This window comes from Parasteatoda tepidariorum, chromosome 7, assembly GCF_043381705.1.
Source record: "Parasteatoda tepidariorum isolate YZ-2023 chromosome 7, CAS_Ptep_4.0, whole genome shotgun sequence".
NCBI lineage: Eukaryota > Metazoa > Arthropoda > Arachnida > Araneae > Theridiidae > Parasteatoda > Parasteatoda tepidariorum.
This window is the reverse complement of record NC_092210.1, coordinates 6175014-6199225: the sequence shown is the minus strand read 5'-3', so window position 1 is coordinate 6199225 and position 24212 is coordinate 6175014. Positions and strand designations below refer to the sequence as shown.

General features: G+C 30.0%; 2 protein-coding genes across 4 annotated transcripts in view; one reads left to right on the top strand and one right to left on the bottom strand.

The window, feature by feature from the left end:
* The window catches only part of LOC107455176 (2-hydroxyacyl-CoA lyase), a gene marked incomplete in the record, with an annotated part of 37837 nt that extends 18063 nt beyond the window's left edge, over window positions 1–19774 (bottom strand). The window contains 11 exon segments of the mRNA XM_043039772.2: window positions 838–936; window positions 1810–1893; window positions 1982–2087; window positions 6805–6940; window positions 7878–8085; window positions 8250–8327; window positions 11196–11268; window positions 12840–12920; window positions 15261–15301; window positions 15740–15844; window positions 19498–19774. Of these exon segments, the coding sequence (XP_042895706.2) occupies window positions 838–936; window positions 1810–1893; window positions 1982–2087; window positions 6805–6940; window positions 7878–8085; window positions 8250–8327; window positions 11196–11268; window positions 12840–12920; window positions 15261–15301; window positions 15740–15844; window positions 19498–19539 (1053 nt within the window).
* Window positions 19775–20082: 308 nt separating this feature from the next.
* LOC107455169 (protein SSXT) overlaps window positions 20083–24212 on the top strand; it is a 29884-nt gene continuing 25754 nt past the window's right edge. The window contains exons 1-2 of one of the 3 annotated variants that reach the window (XM_071183011.1): window positions 20187–20203; window positions 20304–20409. In XM_071183011.1, coding sequence (XP_071039112.1) covers window positions 20344–20409 — 66 coding nt within the window. In that variant the 5' untranslated portion in view covers window positions 20187–20203; window positions 20304–20343. Of the gene's footprint in view, window positions 20410–24212 lie in introns of all 3 variants that reach the window. The other 2 variants (XM_043039770.2, XM_043039771.2) reach the window with 2 other exon arrangements.

Sequence of the window (24212 nt, the reverse complement as noted above, 5' to 3'; positions counted from 1 at the left end):
AATAACAGGACCCTGGTTGAAAGAATGTGGCTTAACGCTAATTTTATATTCACAAATTATGAGTAGTTTTTTCACAATTTCACAAAAACAGGACCCTTCACAAAATGTCTGGACAGATCCCTGCCTATCAAAAACTGGTAAAAAGTCATCTCAGACGTGTGCAGGCTGCAAAAGGGGGACCAACATCGTATTAATGTGTGCGCCTCAGTCCAAACCACTGGGTGTCTGGACACTTTTGACCAGATAGTGTTCATACTATTTTTTTTCATTGCAATTCACTCCACAAGTTATATATTACAGGGTGCGTAGCCAAATTATTCAACAAAAAATAAGCACCTTTTCAGCACTTAACAAATATTTTTAAGCACTTTAAAAAAATACCATAATTAAGCAGGGTTGGAAAGTTTTTTGCAATTGACGGTTTTATCTTTTTTAACCGTCATGTCAAAAAAAAAACTTTTGGCATTGTTTTTGACAATTGTCAAAAATTATGAAATTTTGAATAATGTAAAACGAATATCATCTTCATACTCTACGGACTGACAATACACCAAAATAGATTGAGTATGAATTAATTGTGAAAACGTTAAATAAAACAATGTGAATAGTTTTTTTTTGTGCATAATTCATAGCGAAAATCAACATGGTAAAGGAAAAATCTCATTTTGAGAAAAGGGAAAATGAAGCACTTTTTAAAAACACCCAATGAAAAAAACATCTTTAAGGGCTTTTAAAAAAACGAAAATCAAAAATAAGCACCTTTGAACATTTTTTACAAACGCTATGCACCCTGTATTAATTATAATGTATTAATAACTACAACAGAAAATTATTTACTTTTATTGTTGTGATATTTTTCTGCTTCTTCTCCTCTAAGTTATTCAGCCAGTCTTTAGATGAAAATACCCAGTTATCTTTTTTAAGTTCATCATTCAACTGAAATTGGACAATTCTTTAAGTTTTTTTCCTTTTATATAAATATAGAAGAAAAAAGAATGAAAGGAATACAAATTGTGAGATTCAATAAAAAAGAATAAATGAGATAATAAATAAGGCATATGAAAACTCAAATAGTAAAGGATTTTCATTGCAATTTATTAAGTTTTTATTTTTTCATTTTCAAAAATGTCACAAAGAACAATAAGATTTATATTTGGCAATATGTAATCGCTCTCATGCTAATTTTGATGGACATCTACTCTAATGTTAGCTTATAAAATAAAGAAATAGGATCTCCATGTGGGAAAAATATATTTTCGGTAACGATGGATAAAGAGTCAATACTTAAAGCAAAAGAGCTGAAAAATAATAATGACAAAGCACTTAAATTAAATTTGCAAAACCTTCAGAGCAAATGGCGATTTCGAAGGGAAAAAAATCATGTTAAAACTATAATATAAAATGTTTCTATCAGCACTACAAGTTTCATCTCTAAAGTTGTATTTCAGCCGACAGTATATGGACAAACAGATCTTTGTTTTACTACAAGTTTAGATAATAATTCTTTAACAAACTATCAAATCATAATTTTTGTTTAATTCCATGAAACTCCTTGCACATGTTTTTTCACATCTTCGTAATTTCATGTTTCTGAGTCTTATAGTGCATAAAATAGCATATTTTTACTGTAATCGTGATTTTGGTAAAATTCACCCACCATTCTACTGCAACAGCACAAAAAGTAGAATCTAATTAAAACTGTATACCATAATACTTTGTACCTGAACAATAAAACTGTAAACTATATAACTGCATACTATAATGCTTTGTATCTGTACTATAAAACGGTATAGGTACTATAATTTTTACCTGTTGAACGATCGATCCAATATCACCACAAACAGCAACAGATGACTGCACGCTATTGTGAAGTTCTTCCATGTGGACATCTACCTGAATGGACAAAGTTCATTAGGATGAAAAAACATCCATTAAAAGAGAAAAAAAAATTCCACAAAGCCTGAATTAAATACTTCCTTACCTGCAATATTTTAACATTCTTGTTGAATCGGGGTGGTTTTCCAAAATGAAGAATCCAGTTTAGCCTTGCTCCCAAAAGCAAAATTACTTCAGCTTCAGACAAGGCTCTGCAAATAAATAAAGATTATGCATTGCGAACAACTAAAAAGACAAAAATGATATTAACCCAGGGTGCGTAACCAAATCTTCCAACAAAAAATAAGCACCTTTCAAGCATTCAAAAAGTATCTTTAAGCCCTATATACATTAACAAAATGCAAAATAATTTCCAAAGACTTTACATGATCATGATAAAATAACCAGTTTCTGACAAACAACTCTTTTCTTGATTATATTAGTCATTAAAAAATGATTGAAAGATTTTTCAGTTTGATATCAGAGAGTGGAAAATGAAGCTTTGAATTGAGAATACCTTGCAAAAGGCAGCAGAGTAGCATATAAGAGAGCAATAATCTTACTGAATCCAGCTCAGTAGACGCACATGTGGACTCACAAGTATTTCATCAAACATGTAAAATGATTGGCGCTTTCATACCCTATGGACAGACGGTATGCCGAAATAGATTGTGGTTGAAGGAATTGTGAAAATGTTGAATAGAACAATATGAAAAGCATACTTTTGCATAATACGTAGTGAAAATCGACATGATAAAGAAAAAAATCTCATTTTCTAAAAGGGAAAATTAATCATTTTAAAAGCACCCAATGAAAAAAGGGCTTTTAAAAAACGGAAATCTTAAAATAATCTTTAAGTACTTTTTAAAATTTACACACCATGTAATATTATACCACTTAAGGCAGGAGAACTTTTTTTTATAAAGTTGTGCATTTGTAATAAGATTGAATATTTAAAGTTCTATTTATAGATTAGATTTTAGATATAATTTTTTGACATCATGTAAAATCATTGCCTCGAAGAAAGAAATGACCAATAGCTAGGCATAAGAACTTCCTCAGTCATTTAAAACAAATTCAGTATGATACGTCAAAAACATTTGTATTATAGACTAATCAGGAAATAAAAGATTTACATGTGTGAAGTCAATTATGTAAGTGAGCTGTTTTTAAAATTTGTGATAAACTGAAAAATTCAAATAATATATTTCTCTTTTAAATGTTTTTTGAGCGTTCAAAAATTTACATAATTTAAGCAAAGTTGTCTTGTGGGAACTTGCATTCAGAGAAAATTTCATAGTTCTTTTAAATTCTTAAATGATTATTATTTATAAGTTTTTATTTTATGAAACATGCTATTTACTAGTTCAAAAATAGTAAAGTGTACTTCCAAGTATTAAGTAATAAGTACAATATCCGAATAATCCAAGTAATAAGTACAATATCCAAATAATCCAAGTAATAAGTACAATATCCGAAATAATTTAAGAAATAAGTTCAAAAAAAATAATTAATTTGAACATGTAATGTTATATAAATTGTTAACTTGCCATTATTATGCAAATTAGTCAATGTTTGAGAGTAGTAAAAGTCATTATAATTTTTATAATCACTTCTAATCACAATGAAATCTTTAAACATCATTAAAATATTGATTTATATATGCAATAAAATGGAATGATAATAGGAATAAGTAATATACATTAGTTTAGGTTTGCACAACTTTTTGAGAGAAGGACTTCTCTTACAGCAGGTACGTTAATGAAGAGCCACATGCATATTTAGTCATGTTAGCGGCAAATATGATAATTTTTGTATAAAAATTAGTGTTCAAAGCACTATATATTTTTTCAATAAACTTAATGGAATATTCGTATATATATATATAAGTTCAAAATGAAGAATAAAACAAAGAAAAATTAAAGACATTTCAGTTTTTTTCCCTCCCGGTTTTTTAAATAAAATTTCAGCCTTTTTTTTTTAAACTGTTGTTTGTTATTTTTTTACTTATTATTTCCCCCCCTTTAATATGTCTTTAATTTTTCTTTGTTTTATTCTTCATTTTGAACTTATCTAATGAGTTCTGTTTACTTGCAGCTTAGGCGCAATAAATGAAACTTATTGNCGGTCAAAAGTTTAGACTCACTCTTGAATTTTTAAAAATAGACAAATAACAATTAAAACTGACTTCATTTAAACTGAAAATTACATTAAATTAACTTTATTTTGAGAAATGTAGGTACGCTTATATGGTAAGAACTATAATTTTATGCATAACTTATGAATTTCGTCAAATCTTGGATTCTTCGAAATATCCTCCTTTAGCCTTTATCACAGCAGCACATATTTTTGGCATTATTTCTATTAGTTTCTGTAATGTTCTAGCTGATGTCTGGTTCCAGCAACTAAGTAAAGGTTCCCGAAGCTTGTTTTGATTGGTACATCTCATTTTTGTAACATTTCTATCGAGTTCATCCCACAATAGCTCAATAGGATTAACATAAGCGGATTGAGTGGGCCAATTCATGTATTTCCGCACTTTTTTCTTTTCTTTTGATGCAATGTAGTTTCCACACAATTTCGATTAATGTTTGGGATCGTTATCTTGCTGAAAAACAAATCCTTGACCAACGATTCTCTGTCCACATGGAAAAGCGTAATGCTGCAATATTCTGTGATAATATTTTTTATCCATAATACCCTCTATTCTTGCAAGATCTCCAACTTTATCACCGGCAAAACATTCCCAAATCGTGACTGAACCTTCACCATGCTTCACAGTTGGTAGTAAACAGTGACTTGTCATACGTTCACCAACTAAACGACGAACATACTGCCTTCGTTTGCTTCCAAACGACTCAAATTTTGATTTGTCCGTAAACAAAATCTTTGACCACTGTTCTAAAGACCAGGTAACATGTTTTTTAGCCCATTGCAGTCGTTTTACTTTATTTTGTTTTTTCAAAAGAGGTTTTCTTACAGCTACACAACCTTTTAAACCATAGTCACGAAGTTGACGTTGTACAGTAGATACTGGCACAATTTTCTGCCAAGTAGCATTCAATTCCTCACGGATTTCTGGTGCTGTTCGAGTTCGCTGCCGCTTGCTTTGAATGTGGATAACCTTATCCTCACGTTTGGACGTTATTCTAGGTCTCCCTGATCGCTGGCGGCTCTTATTTTGGCCAGTTTCTTTCTTCCTTTGCAAAGTTCTGACAACAGTGGTTTGAGAAACATTAGTTTTAGAGGCAATCTGTCTACTTGAATGGCCTTCTGCATGAAGTGCAATAATAACTGCACGTGTTTCCACACTTATTTCTTGATTTCGACCCATATTTCTGTAATAAATTGTATAAAAAAAAATTTTTTTGTTTTTAATAGATACCAGTTATTCTGGCTAATTATGGCTATTATATCAATATTTAAAATTTGTCATGCACATGAACATAACTTATAATTAACCCCATAAAAGATGATGAAAAGTAAATTGTTTATAAAATAAGAATTAATAAAAAATTTTAAATAAATTACACTTGTTTAAGAATAGGCACTTACATGCACTTTTGTTCATTCCGTTATCAACTACAGAATAGATACAAAATGAAAAAATAATGAACAGTTTTAAAAGAAAACAGAGTTTTGAGATGTTTGTTTATGATTATATTTGATAAATTGTACGTTTAAGTCAGAAACATTTAACTATTTTTGAAATAAATACAAGTGAGTCTAAACTTTTGACCACTTGATGCATTTTATAGAGCAATATAAATTTGAATTAAATATTTTAATTAAAGAAAATTTATAATGCTTTAAACCAAAACCACATTGAAAGAAATTTTTTAATGTGTTCAGAAGCTAGTGTGGGCCGCAGGTTATGCATCCTTACATTAGTTATTGCAATTGTAATTCAAAAACTTCATATGTTCCAACTCAAAATATAGTATGACATCATAAAGTAATAAATACAGTACATAAATTGAACTTGTCTCTCCAATGAGCAAGCTTAACTGCCTGGCATAAAGCCAAGTTTTAAAACTATTTTTGATAATATGAGAAAAACAATTTTTTTAAATTCTTTTTGTTGAATGTTTCGAGAATTATTAGTAGTCTCACTTTGGTTAATATATTCACATTTGCTAGTGAACTTGATTCATAAAATTAAGGTTATGCTAAATAAAAAGTCAATCAATTAGGGTTCCATAGACAAAAAGAATTGGAAACTGCTGCTTTATGCAATACTGTGAAAATAAAAGGGAAACTAATAAAATAAGTCTACACATAAGTATTGATAAAGAGCAGTTTTGGAGAGAAAAGAAAAACTTTTTAACTACTATTAATAAATTAAAAGGGTGATTACAGGAGCATAGATGCCAATATAGGAGAAATAAAGTAACAGAGATTTTACTAGCGGTATTATTTATGCTACCCATAAAGTTTTGATACATCATGCATAATCATGTAAGTCAAAAGAAAAAAAAAAAAGAAATTCAAAATTGGAAATATAAGCACTAACATTTAGCAAAGTAAAAAAAAAGGTATATAAATCCTAATCTGAAAAAGATTAATAAAAACCATTATTTATATTTATAACCATTTTTTTCAAAACCATTATTTATAATTATTTAAACTATTAACACTCAACATCAGTACTGGCAATAACACCATCTGTTGAGGGATAAAAGAAGTACTTCTGTCATCAGCAGTTATTTTATCGCAATTATTATTTTTTTCTTTTCTTCAATAAATACAGAGAAATTTGAGAATATACGGGTAAACAGGAGATAGTCGTAAAATACATGAGTCTTTGTTAAAAACAGGAGATTTAAATTTGTTGATTTAAAAAGTATGCTTACAGGAAATCCAAATTAGAATTGAAAAGGACAATTACAGGTACCCAGCCAGAAAAAAAAAGTGAAACTATGTATTTACTTTGATCTAGCAGGAGACATGCAGAGGGGGCTGCTGTCTGGGACAACCCCCTTTCCCATAGGTGATGGTAAGAATGGAAGTCTATGATTCTCAACAAGCTCTTGAATTTGACTTTCAGCTCGACTATAAGATGCACCTGAAAAAGAATATATAGTTATCAAAGGAAAATATAGCTATTTTTCATCTGAAACTTTTGATTTTTTTTTTTTTGTTTTGTAAGATTTTGAGAGGAAAAACATAACAGAATGAGAATTAAAAAAAAAATAACAGAATGAGAATTATATTAGAGAACATCAAAAACATGTAACAGAATGAGAATCGAAACGCAGAGATGCCAACTGCTCCGGACACGCCAAAATAATTAAAAAACTGGTAAATAACTACAAAATAAATTTTGCAAATATTTGACTATTTTTGCTTGCTTTTTAAAAGGTTTTGCTTGAAATACGTATTAAAAAGTGTTGAATTATATGAGCCTACAAATTATTTAGAAATAGTGGTAGATAAAAATCTACTAAATTGAATTTATTAAGCCAAGAATCACAATTGATAAACTACCACTTTGAAATATATATTTGCTGTCCGGAGCAAGTTGGCATCTCTGGAAACATGGAAAAGTTTCACTAAAAAGTGGTTACAATTACTGTTATTGACATACTGTTACGGAATTACTGTTTTTGACAATCTAAGACTGGTTCAATACCTCTGGGTGTACCGATCCAGGAGTTTCCTTGTCTTCTGGATTGGTTCAAAATTACAAGGCTACGGCGTTGAACATTAGTAGTCGTAAACCCAAAAATTGGGTCGACTGTTCAACGGCGGTCATAAAATAAAATAAAATCTAAGACTGGTTATTTTCCAGGTATGATATAGGAATTTTCCAGGATTTTTGTAAAAATTTGACCTTCCCTGACTATTTCCTGCTTTTTAGAGTAAAGTAAAAGTCCCTTACAATTCCAGGTCTTCCCTGTACTCTTTGGCCCGTGGGAGATCAAGGTTATGGACTAATAACTCAGTCATATGATTGTGGAGAGGGTGGTATAAATTGAAACTGACACAGAAGACATATTTACCTTTCCCTATAACAACAAGGGGTCGTTTTGTTGATTTCAGTATATTGGCCATGTCTCGTATACTGGAGGGAGACGCCAAGGAAATAGGTGGATCGGGACAAGGTAGAGGATACTCTATTTCATCTGAGACAGCTTCTTGAGATATGATATCACCAGTTATATCAATGTAGCAAGCACCTGGCCGACCATAGATACTCTCTCTTACAGCCTGAAAGATATTGGATGCAATAAATAAAAATTTATATAAATATATGATTATGAAGCAACTATTTATTAATTTTGAAGGTAGTATTCGGAAAAGGGTAATTTATTGTCCTCCCAAGTGAATCAGTTAATAATAACAATAAAATATGAGTATTCAGATAAACATACTTTTTCAATATGAAATGGAATGAGAGATACATCTGCAGGTCGACAAGAATATTTACTGTATAATCGGCACGCCTCCACCTAAAAATGAAGAAAAAATTAGTTTGGATAAACTTAAATTGTTAATCTCTACAAAACTTAACAATTAAACTTTTATGGTTTATTCATGTTTACATTAAGTTTTTGAACCTGCTTAAAACATTAGCTTCTTTTTTTTGAGCATGAATGCACTCCAAAAAATTCTTTTATGAGAAAAAAAAAGATATTGAGCATTTCTGAATCAAACTCTACAATAATTTCTCAATAAGAATGTAAAGTAATTGTTTCATTTCATTTTGAGAAAAAAATATGTTTGTTAAAAATGGAATTTTATTTTTGCATATTTAAATAACGTTTTTGGTTACCTTCTACACATTGTTTTTAGAAATTATACGGTTCATACAAAAAAAAAGGACTTTTCAAGGAAAAATATTATTAGTTCAAGGCAATTTTTCGATAATTTTTTAGAAAGGTTTAAATATGTGCTTATCACAATTTTTTATATTCACATCATTTTTAAGTATACAGCTTACTTTTTTTATGTTATAACCATTGTTGAATTCTGGTTTTGAGCTTATGTCTACCAGTGTTCAACTCCATAACCTTGTCATTTTAAAACCAATGCAGAAAAAGGGGAACTCCTGGATCAAGTATTGGGAGAAAGGACTTTTGCAGGACTTTTTGATGGAACTAACCTACATTTGCATAACATGGAGAGGAAATTCACACAAAACTCCCATGGTTAGCCTGACGGCAAAGGGACTCCAACCCATGTATAAAACAAATGAACTATGTTTAAAACGAATAAAACATTAGTCTCTATAATTATCATTAAAGTCATGGAATCAGAGGAACAAAAAATTAGTATTACAAACATATTTCTTAATATTTAAAAATAAATAGAATGAGACCCAAAATATCTATTTTAAATTAAAAAAAGGTAAAAGTTTTAACTTGTGAGGAAATAAAGGTGAAATAGTTGCAACAGTGAAAGATATAGAAAAACAAGATTCAAATAAAGAGAAAGTATAAATAAGTTTATAAGCAAATAAGTCCAACAGGTTATTTTACCAAATAAATGCTGAATGATTTTTTTTCTTCCCAAATGTTCGTTGAAATTGGCAATTTGCTTTTTCTTATGCTATAACCTAACCTAAATCTGATCCCTCAATAGTGACCTAAACTTTTAAATAGTCCCTTTTTATTTAAATTTGAAAAGTAATGAATTTCTGAAATATATTAATTTATTAAGTATTTTTAAGAAAGTCAAAAAGTTCATGAACATTGAAATTTTACATAGTTTTTAGATCTTTTGGTTATTTTTTCATTCTTAAGTTTTTTCCCCCCTTATTAACAAAAATGCATTTAAATCAACAGAAGAAAATAGCTGAAATGTTGATTTGAGCAGTTAGGCATAATTTTCAGAGCTTTTCTAACTCTGCAATTCTTGCTAAAATGTGTAGGAGCTTAATTGGTATCTTACAGAATTTCCAATTTAATATTTCCATGCCTGGCTGGTCATATAAGGGTAAAAAAATACATGCTTGATCTGATCAGAATTTTTACCTGTCCCAGGAAAGTTGGGCAATATACATTCCAAGAAATACATTTTTTGAATCCTTGCACAAAATGGTGTTGAAAAAACTATGCCAATTAAGAGTCACAAATTAATATTTAAGACAGTAAAAAAATGAAGTGCAGAAAAAAGAAATCAATTATACTTGAGACCAAAAAAAGAAGAAGAAAAAAGAAAAAAGGAGATATTAAAATCATCAAAATTCAGTTTATTTGTCTAGTGTGACTGGAATGTGCTTGCCTTTTGTTACAAACTGCATTTAGAATTTATCTTCAAACAAACTGATTTTACATTATCCTAATTTCCTCTTTGCTCTTACAGATTTAAATAAAAATTGCACAGATTTTTGAAACTTTTTTATTCTGTCTCTGTCAAATATTAAATTGAAACGCCAAAAGTTTTTTTTCATTTGAAACCCTTCAAAAAATATACATTAAGGTGATTAATCACAGAGCAGTACGTAAATTTACTCTACCAAGACAATTAAATAGCCAGTTAAACTGATGTAACTTAAAAAGACAATTAAACTAAAAAGTTACTTGACATTTTAGTGAAAGATAGTTTTAGGGTGCACATTGGGCTTATTGGAATTCATTACTGAACACTCTATCAATTAATTTTACCATGTCACATAAAAAAAAAACATTTAAACTGATGTCCCTTAACTCACTTAAAGAGCCAGATTAACAAAAATGTCACATAACAATCACTTAAAAAAGCCAGTTCAAATAAAATATCACATCACAGACAATTAAAAAGCTAGTTCAGGGGTCTGTCTAGGGTATTTTGAGAAGTACCTATTTTGTGAAAATTTAGACATAATTTGTGAAAAGATAAAAATTATATTAAGAGATCAACACAAAAATATGGATTTACCGTTTCCTACGGGATACAAAGATAAAATTTTAAATGATAGTTTATTTTAGATTACTTTATGGGGTTTCTATTTTATAGGGCTACTAAGCTCTTCTTTAGCTCTCTATGCCCACTTTAATAAAAAGATACTGGTTAAGACAATTAATGTGCTAGAAGCTGTGATGGCTCAGGAGGTAGAACATTTGCCTTTCAATGAGGTGAACCGGGTTCAAATCCCAGTCATGACTGGTAGATTCAAATTCCGTACCTGGCTTGCACTGACCACAGTGATGACTAAAATATCTTCAGCGGTAAATGGATCATAGGTTAGAGTCCCCTTGCCGCCAGGCTAAACTGTGGAAGGTTTTTGTGTAATGCAAATACGGGTTAGTTCTTCAAATATCTCCCAGTACTTGATTTTCACCAAAATCGAGTCGGCTGTTCAACAACGGTTATAAAATAAAATAAATTTGCTAGACCTGAGGAAACTCTTGGAAACCACCAAGTCCTTCATGATCTCGATCTGTAGAGCCTCCTAGCACAATCATAGGCCTAAAAAAAGAAAAGAGATAAGTAATTGGTAGACCTCTACATTTGAGTATTTAAGGAACTAAGAACAAAGGTTAAAGTGGAATGTATATATTTACTATCTCGAATAGGATGATTAAAATATAGGATTCTCCCAATTTTTTACACAAAAATGGAAAATTTATTCTCCCGAACTATTCTACATAGGGGAGTCCAATTTTTTTTCAGAAGAGGGGGGCAAAAACAAATATTTGTGCCGGTATTCGATTAAATTATTCGTAAGAGGATGCCATACCATGGAAGAAAATTTTCATAGCAAATTCTCTTTCTCCTTCATTACAAATTTAAAAGAAGGAAAAAGTAAGTTCAGGTAAACCTAGAGTTTGTCATGAAGTTTTAATTGCTGAAAAAAATACTTCAAATATTAAAATGCAAACAATTCGGAGGCATTCAAGTAACACATATGCATATTTTTGGCAATTTTGAATACTCTCTACCCACCCTGTCAACAAAACCAAACAATTAACAAACCCCTTACATGCTTAAGTAAGAGATTTGGAATAGTCCTTGTTTCTTGTTTTGATTTTGACTATTAATATAATAAACTAAAGCAATTTTGCGCAAAAAAATTGCATTTTAAGAAAATTACCAGTAGAATATTCTTCAGGAATCTTTTGTCGTTTTCTCCCATGTTCTAAGATCTTGACTTCTGAAAACCTTCAAGATCTCTTTCTTTCTCTTTGTATTGTAATTTTTTTCTTCATTTTGGAAAAAAATTTTCTTTTCAAAAAAAAAAATTTTTTTTAAGGTTTTGTGTGGACTTTGCTATTACTTCACCTCTCCCTTTGCTGGAAAAAACAAGCAAATCAAGAACCCCTTCAACCTGTTTGGTGCTTATGTAATATTTGAGCAACCACTTTTAAGAAAGTAATTTTATAAAATTGTAACTATAAGAGTTTGGTGTTTTCTCTAATAAATGTGTTTTGGGAGTATTTTGTTGCTCTTATTTAATTCCTATCCATTTACTCAAACCTGATGTCTATATTCAACTTTTATAGGGGGAAAAAAGAGACTGGGTCAGAAATAGTTTGTCTAAAGTAAGAACTCCCCATGCCATTCATCTGAACCCGAGGCGGTGACTATGATAAAGAGGTATAACCACTTCAAAAGAAAGGGAATCTTTTTCTTCGGTCTATTGTGTTAGTCCTAGAGTGAAGAGATGGTATCCTCCCTGAAATGCACTAATTTTGTTTCCATAGCAACAGACAGCTTCAGATTTTGTGGCGGGGGGAGTTCTTACCGTAGACAAACTATATATTCTTAAAGGTTTGGATTTACTATCATAGAAATAAAACCTGCATGTATCCATAATACTAAAATTATCACAAAGAAAAATAAATTAAAAGCTTTGTCCCAAATAAAAAATATTCAATTTCCATCTTGTAAAATTTCTATCTTCATAGGATAAAAAAGAAAATTTTGATTACACTAAGAAGAGTTGGCTAAATTAAGTAGAGTGATGTGCATTTTATTTAGAGAGAAAACAAAACTGCTTAAGTAATGAAAAGAATATTTTTAAATAAAAAACAACATACCATCCATTCACTTGAGCATTTGCCATACCGCCTAATGCATGTATTAATCCTGGTCCAGGGACAACAACACAAAGTCCAGGTCTTCAATACATGGAATATAGAATATATTGTTTATGCACACAAACAGAATAAAACTTTTCACTCAACATGTAGTATAATAGTATCACAAAATAAAATTATTCACACGACAAAATGAATTCAAAATATCTATTCTAAGCTCTGTTCATAATCATATTTGGTCCCCATTGAGACAACTATACTCTTTGTAATATTTGCCTCAACATTATATGATTCCCTCCCAGCTGAACATACTTAAAACAAATAACGCTGTAGTAAATGAAATAGTTTAATAGAAATATCATCCTTAAATACCCCATAGATTGCACTTTGAGTGGTTACCATTTTTTAAAAGACGAAAATAAGAAACAAAATTCTCTGTATTTTCCCAGTTTGCAAACAAAAAAAAAATCAAAATTCCCTGCATTTTCCCAATTTTTAAAGAAAAACTCAAAATTCCCTACATTTCCCCTATTATTTTAGGTGATATTTAAATCCCTTGTATTTTCCAAGTTTTTCCCTATTCTCTCAGCTGAGTGGCAACCCTCATATTATTGTGAGAGCTGTTAAATTTCATTTGGGTAATGAAATTTTAAAAGTAATATAAATTAATTTTTAAAAAAAATTTTGATATATCACAAAATATTAATATTTCTTAACCTAATTAATTATTAATATTTCTTAACGATACATCTTCCAGGACCAGTCACTTAACAATCCTGGCAATAATCTTTCTTTAATACGAGTCGTGTGTTCTTTAATCATTTTAAAAGAAGTAAATGGAAACATTTAAGGAAAAGATAAAGAAAGATCACAACTATGGGTGCCACTCTAATAATATTTCAAAGACAGTTAAATTCTTCTCTGAAATATTTTAATTAAAATAATTAAAGAAAGTATTTAGAAATAGTTTTTTTTCTTCTTTTCTGTAAATGAACTGAAATTTTTGAAAAATAAACACTAAATTATGTTACAGTCAATAATTGATATAGGGTAAACTAACCAGTGAAGGAACACTCAAGCTTCGCTTGCCTTTTAAAAAATCATATTAATTTCAAAATTCGTAATTTCAGTTAAATGACAGTGTCAACATATTTGTTACTAATTGCAAACTCTGCAAAAAAACTGTAGAGAACTTACATAATATGGTTTTGAAGTTTTGGAGGTTCAAATAACAAGTAGTAAGAAGACCCAGTGAAGGAACAGCTCTTACCAGTGAAGGAACACAAAATTGCCCAGTAAAGGAACACTTAATTTTGGTTATTTTTTAATGCTCTTTATGAATTTTTAAGCCATACAAATATTTAAAAACAAGCCTATTCTTGAAATTATAACATATAAATACTTGGAAAATGTTAACTTTTTTTTGTAATCATGAATTGAAAATTAAAGTGTCAACATATTAACACATACTGTTCATTCACTGGGAAATCTATGCCCAGTAAAGGAACATGCCTGTTCCCTCACTGGTTAGAAGTTGTTTTTCGTATTTTTAACATACTTTTGATGCGGAACATCACTAAAGGTACAAGAAAATTAAAGTTTATCTTTTATTTTCATTAACTTAGAAAAAAAACCAGTAAAGGAACACTTGTTCCTTCACTGGTTTTTCATCGTTTGGTGATCCAGTGAATAAACACCCCCTTATCTCAGTACTTTATTATGCTATGATGCTTAAAAAAAATAAAACGTAACTTCAATAACTATATTTTGAATTCTCTTTTTCACAGTGAGAAAAATAAAACTATTACATGCAATTAATTCCACTTCAAACATATAAATACAAACACTCACCTTATAATTTTTTCAAAGAAACAAGGTGTTGCAGAGATAATAACAAATTCAAAAATTTTTCCAGAGAAGTCTATTTGACCAGGTAATCCAAAACATTGCTAGATGACTTCCTATTGTTTGGCAGTAAGCTATTGTTACCAATCAATCTGAAGAAAAACTTTCAAATTCTTATTTTTAGTCAACATATATGAAATGTTCCTTCACTGGGTAGTGTTCCTTCACTGGTTGGTTTACCCTAATAAAGAAACCTCCGGTTGTGAAATTTTGAAACATATATCTTAATTAGGATTTCATTATGAATTTTAATCATTTTTTTAAACATAAACAACATTGAAAGACAATTATTTATTTTGACTTAAAATTTTTTTGGGTCCAGTTAAAATAATAATGTAGAACTTAGCCCAAATTTAGATTTTTACCAACCAGACTACAATGAATAAAGATTTAATAAAATTTTATAAAAAATAGTAATAATTAAATTTTAAATAAAATTTAAAAAAAGAATTAACACAAAATTTTGAATACAAGAATAAAAAAATTTAAAATATGTTATGATTTTTAAAAATTTACCTCTTTGTTAAATACCCTACAGCACCAGCAGCATATGATGCCTATAACAAATTTAGAAACATGTCAGAATTCATCAACATTAGTATTTTACTATCTTTAAAGCAATCTTTCATAACACATCACATTACCAACAAAACATAATGATGACAATAAAATCATCCGACGGACAAACAAAGAGTCGTTTTTAAAGGTAAAAAGTTAAAGGTTTAGAAACACCAACTCTTATATCAATTGAGTTTCACTTTTGCCAGATAAAACACTCATTTCAAGACAACAAAAAAACTTAATTCTAAGTATAATATTAATGTATTATTATTAATGGATGTCCCATAAAAAATTTGCTAAAATTGTTATGGAAAATTTACATATCTATAGAGATCAATTTCATAATTCTTTTTGAACTTCAAGATTATGGACTGCGCAGATTCACTGCAAAATAATGCAGTTGTTAATAATATAAATAATGCAAGTCTACTTACAGCTTGCTCATTTCTCATCCCTATATATTTGATACCAACTTCTTGCAAAGCCGTAGCAACTTCTACTATTGGTATCCCAACGACACCAAATGCATACTTGATACCCTGAAAATAAAGAATTATTCTAATTATACCAATCAAACAATATAGACATTTTAAGTAATTGCTTTAAAAAAAATGCATTCTAATTTTGTTAAGTACAGTGATTTATAACGAAACTGAAAAAAAAAATTATAAATATGCGTTATAAGATAACATAATAAATAGAACCAGTGAAGTTAACAGAGCTTTCATGTTGGTCTATAACTAGTTTTGACTATATTATTCTAGAATTTAAAAAAAAAAGAACTCTTGCCAATCTTGCTTATGATTCGCAAGAGTTTGTATTTTGAACTCTTGAATAAATCCAAGTTTGTTCAGATTGTATTGAATGCAGAACTCAATTTAAAATGACTAGAATCAGCATAAACTAATACTGACACTGAAACAAAATTGAGAAAAGAATGTATCGTTGGTTAATGAAACACATGGTTATCTAAGAAGATAAAACACTTTAAAAGACAAAATTGGCATTATAGAGTAATGTATAATGATATATTATGCTAAAAAGATCAATTAACCAATTTAAAACTTAACCTCAAGTAAAAAAAATAATAATAATTTTAAGAAATGTAGCTTATCAGTCAATGTAATATATTTGTTTAATTTTTAAAAGTTTTATAAACTTAATAAAGGACTACATACAAAAACAGTTCTCGCTGAATTGAATATAAGATCTAAAATATGCTGTGTTTTCTTCCTTCTTATTTTCCTCGTATAGAAATAGATAAGTTCAATAGAATAGTTCAATAGAATAGAATAGTTCAGCCAATAAAATTGATCTAATATAATCCACGGAGAAACTTGGCATTAAGAGCTAATCATCTTTAAAATCTCAGTATTTAGACACTAAATTAAATTTTAACTTTCTTTTGTGTCCCTTAATAAAATGTATTTCAATAATATTGAAATGGATATTATCTGCATGAAAGAAAAACATACACATCAAATATATAAATACACAATACATAGACATTATATATATATTTAAGTGTAGCCTGGTTGGTAAGGCTTTGATCCCTGCCGGCCGAAGATTCCTTGTGCAATAAATGGTGACTGGTGCACATTAAATCTGTCAGGTCACAAAGTCCTCCATGCTCCCTTAAGAAAATCAATACTTCTGGGAATTCTAAAGTGGAGATTGATTTTTTTCTAGTTCAAGTCAAAATTACGATCTGTTGATGAATGCATGTATGAATGGGTTCACCCTATAAAGTCGTATTCTTGGCTCCACCGAAAAACAAGAAATGCTCCCTCTGCCTTAAATTTGCTTGGTATCAAAAAGCAGGCTTGCTGGCATTGGCAATAGAAAAGTCTTCCACGAAGGCAAAATTTCTCCCAATACTCGATCCAGGAGTTCCCTTATCTTCTGGATTGGGTTAAAAATTACAAGACTACAGAGTTGAGCATTAGTAGTCGTAAACTCATAAAATTGGGTTGGCTGTTCAACGATGGTTATAAAATAAAAGGTGGAATTAAAAACAACTACAACACATACGTAAGTTTCCTCTAGGTGAATATTAAAAATAATTGTTTATAAAATCATTGTTTACATAACCATAACTAAATTACGAAAAAATCAGAGTACAACACTACATTTTAAGAACTACTATTAAAAAAATAAAATTTCTTTATTATTTAGGAATTTAGGTTTATACATCGCCACAAAGAAGCTTTAAAAAAAGACTCGTAAATTACATATAGGGGAGAGTGGCTCACCTTGGGACACTTTTTACTCTCTTTTTTTAAATTTTTAATATTGATCAATTATTGTCAAAATTTCACCTGGTATTCTTGTAACATTTGAAATCATTTTTACTAGGTTTTGATTTTGTATCTGTCTTAGAAAACATTTTAAAAAATGTTTAGTTACTTTGTTATTTGTCCCAAGGTGCATCTCCTAGTGGGACACCTTAGAACAGTCAAACAGATGTGAAATGTAAAGTAGAAATTTTCAAAAAATAGTATAACTAAATAAATTTACATTTTCTAATTTTGTAACTAAAGCTTTATTTTGTTAGTTTCAGGTTTTCATATGCAAATCCAATTGTTCAGAATCAAATACCAAACCTAAAGAATGTTTAGTGCTTTACTCCACTTCTTAAGTTTTATCAAAATGTCATTTGAATCTATCTATGATTTGTCTTTTTTTTCGGGATACATAAATAAATGTTGAAGATTGATTCACTCTTCTCAAAAATGATTAACACTCATCTCCATCAACTCTTTCAACGAAATCTACAAAAGCAACAACAGTTCTTTGACCAGCAAAATCTCCAGCATATTATCTTGTTTCACCACTTTTTTCCTTAACGTTAAATGTTTTGTTGTCTCTTGCACTGTTCATTTCATCTAAGCAGCAAGCATCATCATCACTGTTATCATTACACAGATCAGCCATTAGGTACTGGTTTTCTTCCAGATGTATTTCCCACCTATTCTGAGAGCATTAAATCCTCATCTTAGAGCTGAAACTGTTTAAACACTTTTTTTGCCTTTTCTATACACACATTGTTTTTGTTTTCCGGGGAGTTCTTTTTATTCTTAATAGCATCTTCAAGTGCCTTTTCTTGAGATGCGTCTACATAAATTGCTGATCTTCTCCTATTTTGACCTCGGTCATTTTCTTTTCGAGGTGCAGCAATAGACGACCCTGTAAATTTGAAATGTAGTTAAAGTTAGAATTTGGCTGCTCTCTTTTCTTAAAGGAAATAATATGGCGGTTCAGAGTGGTTTTATTAATAATGTAGAATTCAGCAGCTTTTCAATAAGGCATTTCTCCTGATAAAACGTTTGCAGAAGCTTTTTCAACATTGTTAGCAAGAACTGATGCATTATTTTTATACTCTTGGCTTCTACTTCTTGCCATTAGTAAAGTCAAAATAAGTTCCTAAAATAAGAAATAATAACTATTAATTAACACAGATTATATAAATGAAAAAATATTCTGCTTGAACAATATCTCTTTGTTAAAAATTTATTTTTAATAAGGATTAATTATGTATATCTAGTGTCCCAATGTAGGCCACCTCCATCTGGCCCATGGTGCACTATTTACCTAATATGAAATTTTAAAATATCATACTTTTAGGTTTAACATTAGAATAATTAAATTTACTAATTTCTAACTGGAAAGCTTTATACTTCATTATAATACCCTTTATTAAAAATAATTACATTAAAATTTCTTTCTACTACTAATTAAACTTTTATATGAAAGTAAGTAAACATGCTTCAAAAATAAATTCTTACCTGCTTAATCAATAGAATCAAAATATATTCCAAAGTTAGATGACGTTGACATCCATCTGCATCTAAAAAAAACATCTATCTGCATCTAAAAAAAACTAAGAGATAATTTGAAATTCTAGGCCAAAAATAAAAATGTCCCAAAGTGTGCCACTCTCCCCTAAGGATAAAAATGATAAAAGTTAATTCTTAAAAAATATTTCTTAAAACATATGCATCTAGAGATGACTCAAGTTCAAAGTTAATTTTAATTCACAGAAATTCTAGTAGAAAATAAAATAAGAAGTACTCTGTTATTAAGCATTTTAGGCTATTAAAAAAATAATAAATATTTTTGAGAATAAAAACTTCGCCACTTCCAATTCAAACAACTTATATTTATTCAAAAAATAAAGACTCTAATAATATACTTGGGTTTTTAAAGACTTGGCAATAACTCCGAGTGCAGCCATGGTTTCAATACGAAAATATCCCCAAAGAAGTGAAGGAACTAAACCAATTATCTCTGCAAATATTGATGGAATAATTACCGATGGCTATAAAGATAAAAAGTGATTGTGTGTTCGCCAATTGAAGATAAGAGGTACAGAAAAAGCATGTGATTATCGTAGACGGAAAAACGTAACTAAACAGTCGTTAAAATATTTTTGTTTACGTCTTACCAAGCCTCTATTTGTGCATTTCAAGGCGGAGGAGCCATAACTTTGTTCACCAGTCAGAAAAATACCATTCACACTGCATGGAAAAAAAATCACATACCCGAATTCGGAGATGAAATAAATTTCAGCCATCAGGTTCTTGTTTTCTTTGTGATCCGCACAATTTTTTGATAATTTCTATTAGAGTCAAAGTTATGAAAATAAAATTTAAAACTGAGTGATATTACGTAAACATTTACAAGTATGAAATAAGTCCAATGAAGTATGATGAAAATCATTTCCTCTCCATTCCCGAAAGTTGTGATGTCATTTTCGACCAATAGCGTGATCCAGTCACTTGGAAATTTAATCGCTCAATGACGCATGTCCTTTATGAGCTCTAGCGCAAGTGTGTTGAGGATGGATAGTCTTAATTTTTATTTGTAGTCTAATTCTACCAAGTGAGGTAGAAGTTAAAGTATACATCTGAAACTACTGACATTTGTTGAACTTAAATTCTTTTTCATTATCGAATTGCTGATTTTACGCTGAAAACTGTTATTTTTTAATTGTTTCAGGAGCGTCTGAGAGATTTCGCTAATTTCTAAGAGTAAAAACATGTCGCTTTCATATGTTCAATCGCCGAAGGCAAGACCATCTCCTTCGCCAGCTCAAATACAAAAGGTAAATTTTTATTTGCTTGCTTATCGTATTTTTTCTGTTTGTGAGGTCAAGACATATGTGTTATGCAATTGGTTACTAGTGATCTTTTTGTTGTTTTATTAATCAATGACGTTAAATCTTGGAAGCATCCCAGATATTGTTATGAAACAAAATATTTTCTTATGATGAAGCATTGTTGTGTTCAAGAGAAATTTCTTTTTACTATCTCCATCTTCGCCATTTCTATAATTTCGTACAAACCGTAATTAGAAATAAAAAACCTTAATTTTATTCATGTTTAAAAGCAAGTTTAATTTGAACTGGTGATCTCTGAAATAGTTTTAGGGAGGGGGGATATTTCTGTATGTGAAATATGATCGCCAAGGTGCCAAATAAACTTTGAATGCAGAGGACTTCAAAAGTTTTTTTTTTTTTTTCTTTTCAAATTGTAGTTGCATGCTTCATAGAAAGGAGGAGTTAAAATGAGAGTAAATGAAGTTTATTTAACATTTAATGAATAAGATGATTGTTGAGATGATTTAATGAATAAGATGATTAAGCCGAATGTTTTTGTATTTTTATTTTCAATTATTTAAAATTAACGTATTGGGGGGGATTAAATTAGGGATATTTCCGTATTGTGATCAATTACAATCGCCAAGATGCCAAATAGTAACTTGCAAATTTTTTAAAACAAAAACACATAGATGTTTGCCTAGAGGTGGCTACAAATTATACCTTTCGAGTTGGTCCCTTTCTGTGATGTTTTTTTTAGTTTCTCACTGGCCACTGCCCAGAAGTTTCCAAGACTTGGCAATAATTCTGCCACAGATCACGATACGGAAATCTCCCTGTTAAATTGCAGTTTTACATATTTTCATTTATTATTGTATAATATTTTTTGCACCAAAATTTAGAGTTCTTGACATTAATTGTCGAAGCTAAAATAGAGTTTAATGTCAAAGTAATTCATGAATACAATTGATTCTCATCTCTTGCAATTTTATATGAATGATATGTAAATACTTTTTTACTATAATAGATAATTATAATCCTTACATCAAAATTTTGGATTTTTGTCTAAAACTGTCAATATTTTGACAATGCGGATAAAACCATGGATACATCCGGATCAATTGTCAAAAACTTGCCAACCCTAAAACTATCATGTGGGTATATTTCCATTGCATGATCTGCCAACTACAACCACCAAGGTGCATAAAAGATTTTAAACTTGCAATCTTTTTCCCTTTTTTTTAATTTTTTAAATCCTTGTTTCTACATGTTTCTTTTTTTAAAAAAAAAAAAGAAACATGTAGAAAAAAAAGAAACATGCTTTAGTTTGTCGTGGGTGGGAAAGTGTCAAGACTTGGCAATTATTCCGACACTGTTCACATCATGAAAATCTCCCCTATCATATGTCGCTCCTCATTTTATGCCAAATCAATATTCATTAAGATGCTGTTTTGATTTATATAAATGATCGGTTCCCAGCCTTTTTTAGGTAACTACCAATTTTGCAAGCCAAAAAAAAAAATTTTTAGCAAAAGTTTATTTAAGAACATTGTTTTTGAAAAAAACTTTTTTAGTATTTTTGATATTGTTCACTTTTAATTCTATTGCTATTTTAATGAAAATTCCTACCGACATATGAATTTAATGTAATACCTATTTATTTAACTTAAATAATTGATTAGATATTATCAATTTAAATATTAAACTACTTATTATCTATGGGTCTGAAAAAAATATTAATGTAATTAGTTAAAACTGTGATCTTTCAATGCTTCTTGTTAAGGGCGTGATTTACAGTAGCCACTCACCAAGTGGAGAATAGAGTGGCTACCGAAAAAATTACCATCATTTGCCACTCACTCGCCACCTTCTCTTTTATCATTTAACACCCCATACTCATCTTTTCTTAGTTCTTGGGAAAACATTCACATAATGTGCATAAAATCATTAATTTTAACTAAATTTTATTAAATACATTAACTCACAAGTGGAAGATAAAGTGGCCATAAAAAAAAATTACCATCATTTGCCACTCACTCGCCATCTTCTCTTTTTATCATTTAACACCCCATACTCACCTTTTCTTAGTTCTTGGGAAAACATTCACATAATGTGCATAAAGACATTTATTTTAACTAAATTTTGTTAAATACATGAACTCACCTAGTGGAAGATAAAGTGGACACCAAAAAAATTACCCTCATTTGACACTCACTCGCCACCTTCTCTTTTTATCATTTAACACCCCATGCTCACCTTTTCTTAGTTCTTGAAAAAACATTCACATAATGTGCATAAAAGCATTAATTTTAACTAAATTTTATTAAATACATGAACTCACCAAGTGGAAGATAAAGTGGCCATCAAAAAAATTACCATTTGACACTCACTCGCCACCTTCTCTTTTTATCATTTAACACCCCATGCTCACCTTTTCTTAGTTCTTGGGAAAACATTCACATAATGTGCATAAAAGCATTTATTTTAACTAAATTTTATTAAATACATGAACTCGCCAAGTGGAAGGAAAAATGGACACCAAAAAAATTACCATCATTTGCCACTCACTCGCCACCTTCTCTTTTTATCATTTAACACTTTCTTTGAAACATATTTCCCTCTATCATACATCATGCGCATATCTGCCTACTCGGGGTTAGTAAAGCGCTGCATGCATAGTTAGATAATATGGACGCACGCCATACGCAGATAGATGCATTAGTGGTGATTCTCCAATTTTGCAGATACTTTTTTAGTATTTATTGTAATATAAAAAAAGTATCCTTAAAATGAAAAAGATTGCAGTGGGGTGGAGCTTCCAGATAGTTTTGGATTGTGTGCGCAGATTGGTTGATTGCTCCTCTGTGGGGGGTAACTCCAATGAATAAGGCAATGTAGGTCTGTTTCCTCCAATGCTCTTGTGAACAACACTGCCTCGCTGCAAACGGAGACGTTTCCAACTGTGGGTTGCAGTGTAAATCTGAATCCTTGTGACGTCTCCCACCTTCTCTTAAAGTTTGTCCCAATGGTCCTGAGTAGGACTGAGTGATACATCGGAAAATATCGACATTATGTAATCATCATGATCCAATGTTTGGATTGTAAATTTTTCAAAGAATCGAAAATTGCGATTTACTGAGATACGCACGATGTTTCTCGATGCATTGTTGACATCGATGTCTATACTCGCAATTTGTCTCAATTTATCAATAAAAAGCGCAAAAATTCGAAATTACACATTTGCCAACTGAAAAATATTAGTGTAACGAACACCGCAATTCATCGAAATATAGTTTAAGTGATAATATACATTCCTCTGTTGAAGTCTTAACTTCACCCAGTGCTAGTCCTGAGATGGTATATGTATACTGTTTTCCATATTTGTTGGGGAAAGTTAAAAATGTTTAGATTTACCACTTTTGGAATAATCATTCTGTCATTTACAGATACTTTAGAATTGTGTGCAGAGATAGTTTATATTACTCTAAAGCCCCGTGGCAGAATCAGGGCGACATTGTCGCAGAATGTTACCGAGTTCTTGCAGAAAGATTTTTCTTTTGGGAAGTAAAAAATTAATAATTTTCTACAGAAATTTTCGAAAGATTTTATCTTTTCTTCAGAATTATATTCAAAAGATACCTTTCTCGCCCATCCGAGTTGAAAAAATGTGATTTTTTTATTCTCATTTACAGGGATGAGATTTTTCCGCTTTTTAGCTGATTTCCGCTTTTTTCACTTTTATCTCTTGAATTTCAGCTTTTTTATCAAAAATTCAGATTTTTCTATAAAGTGGCCATAAAAAAAAATTA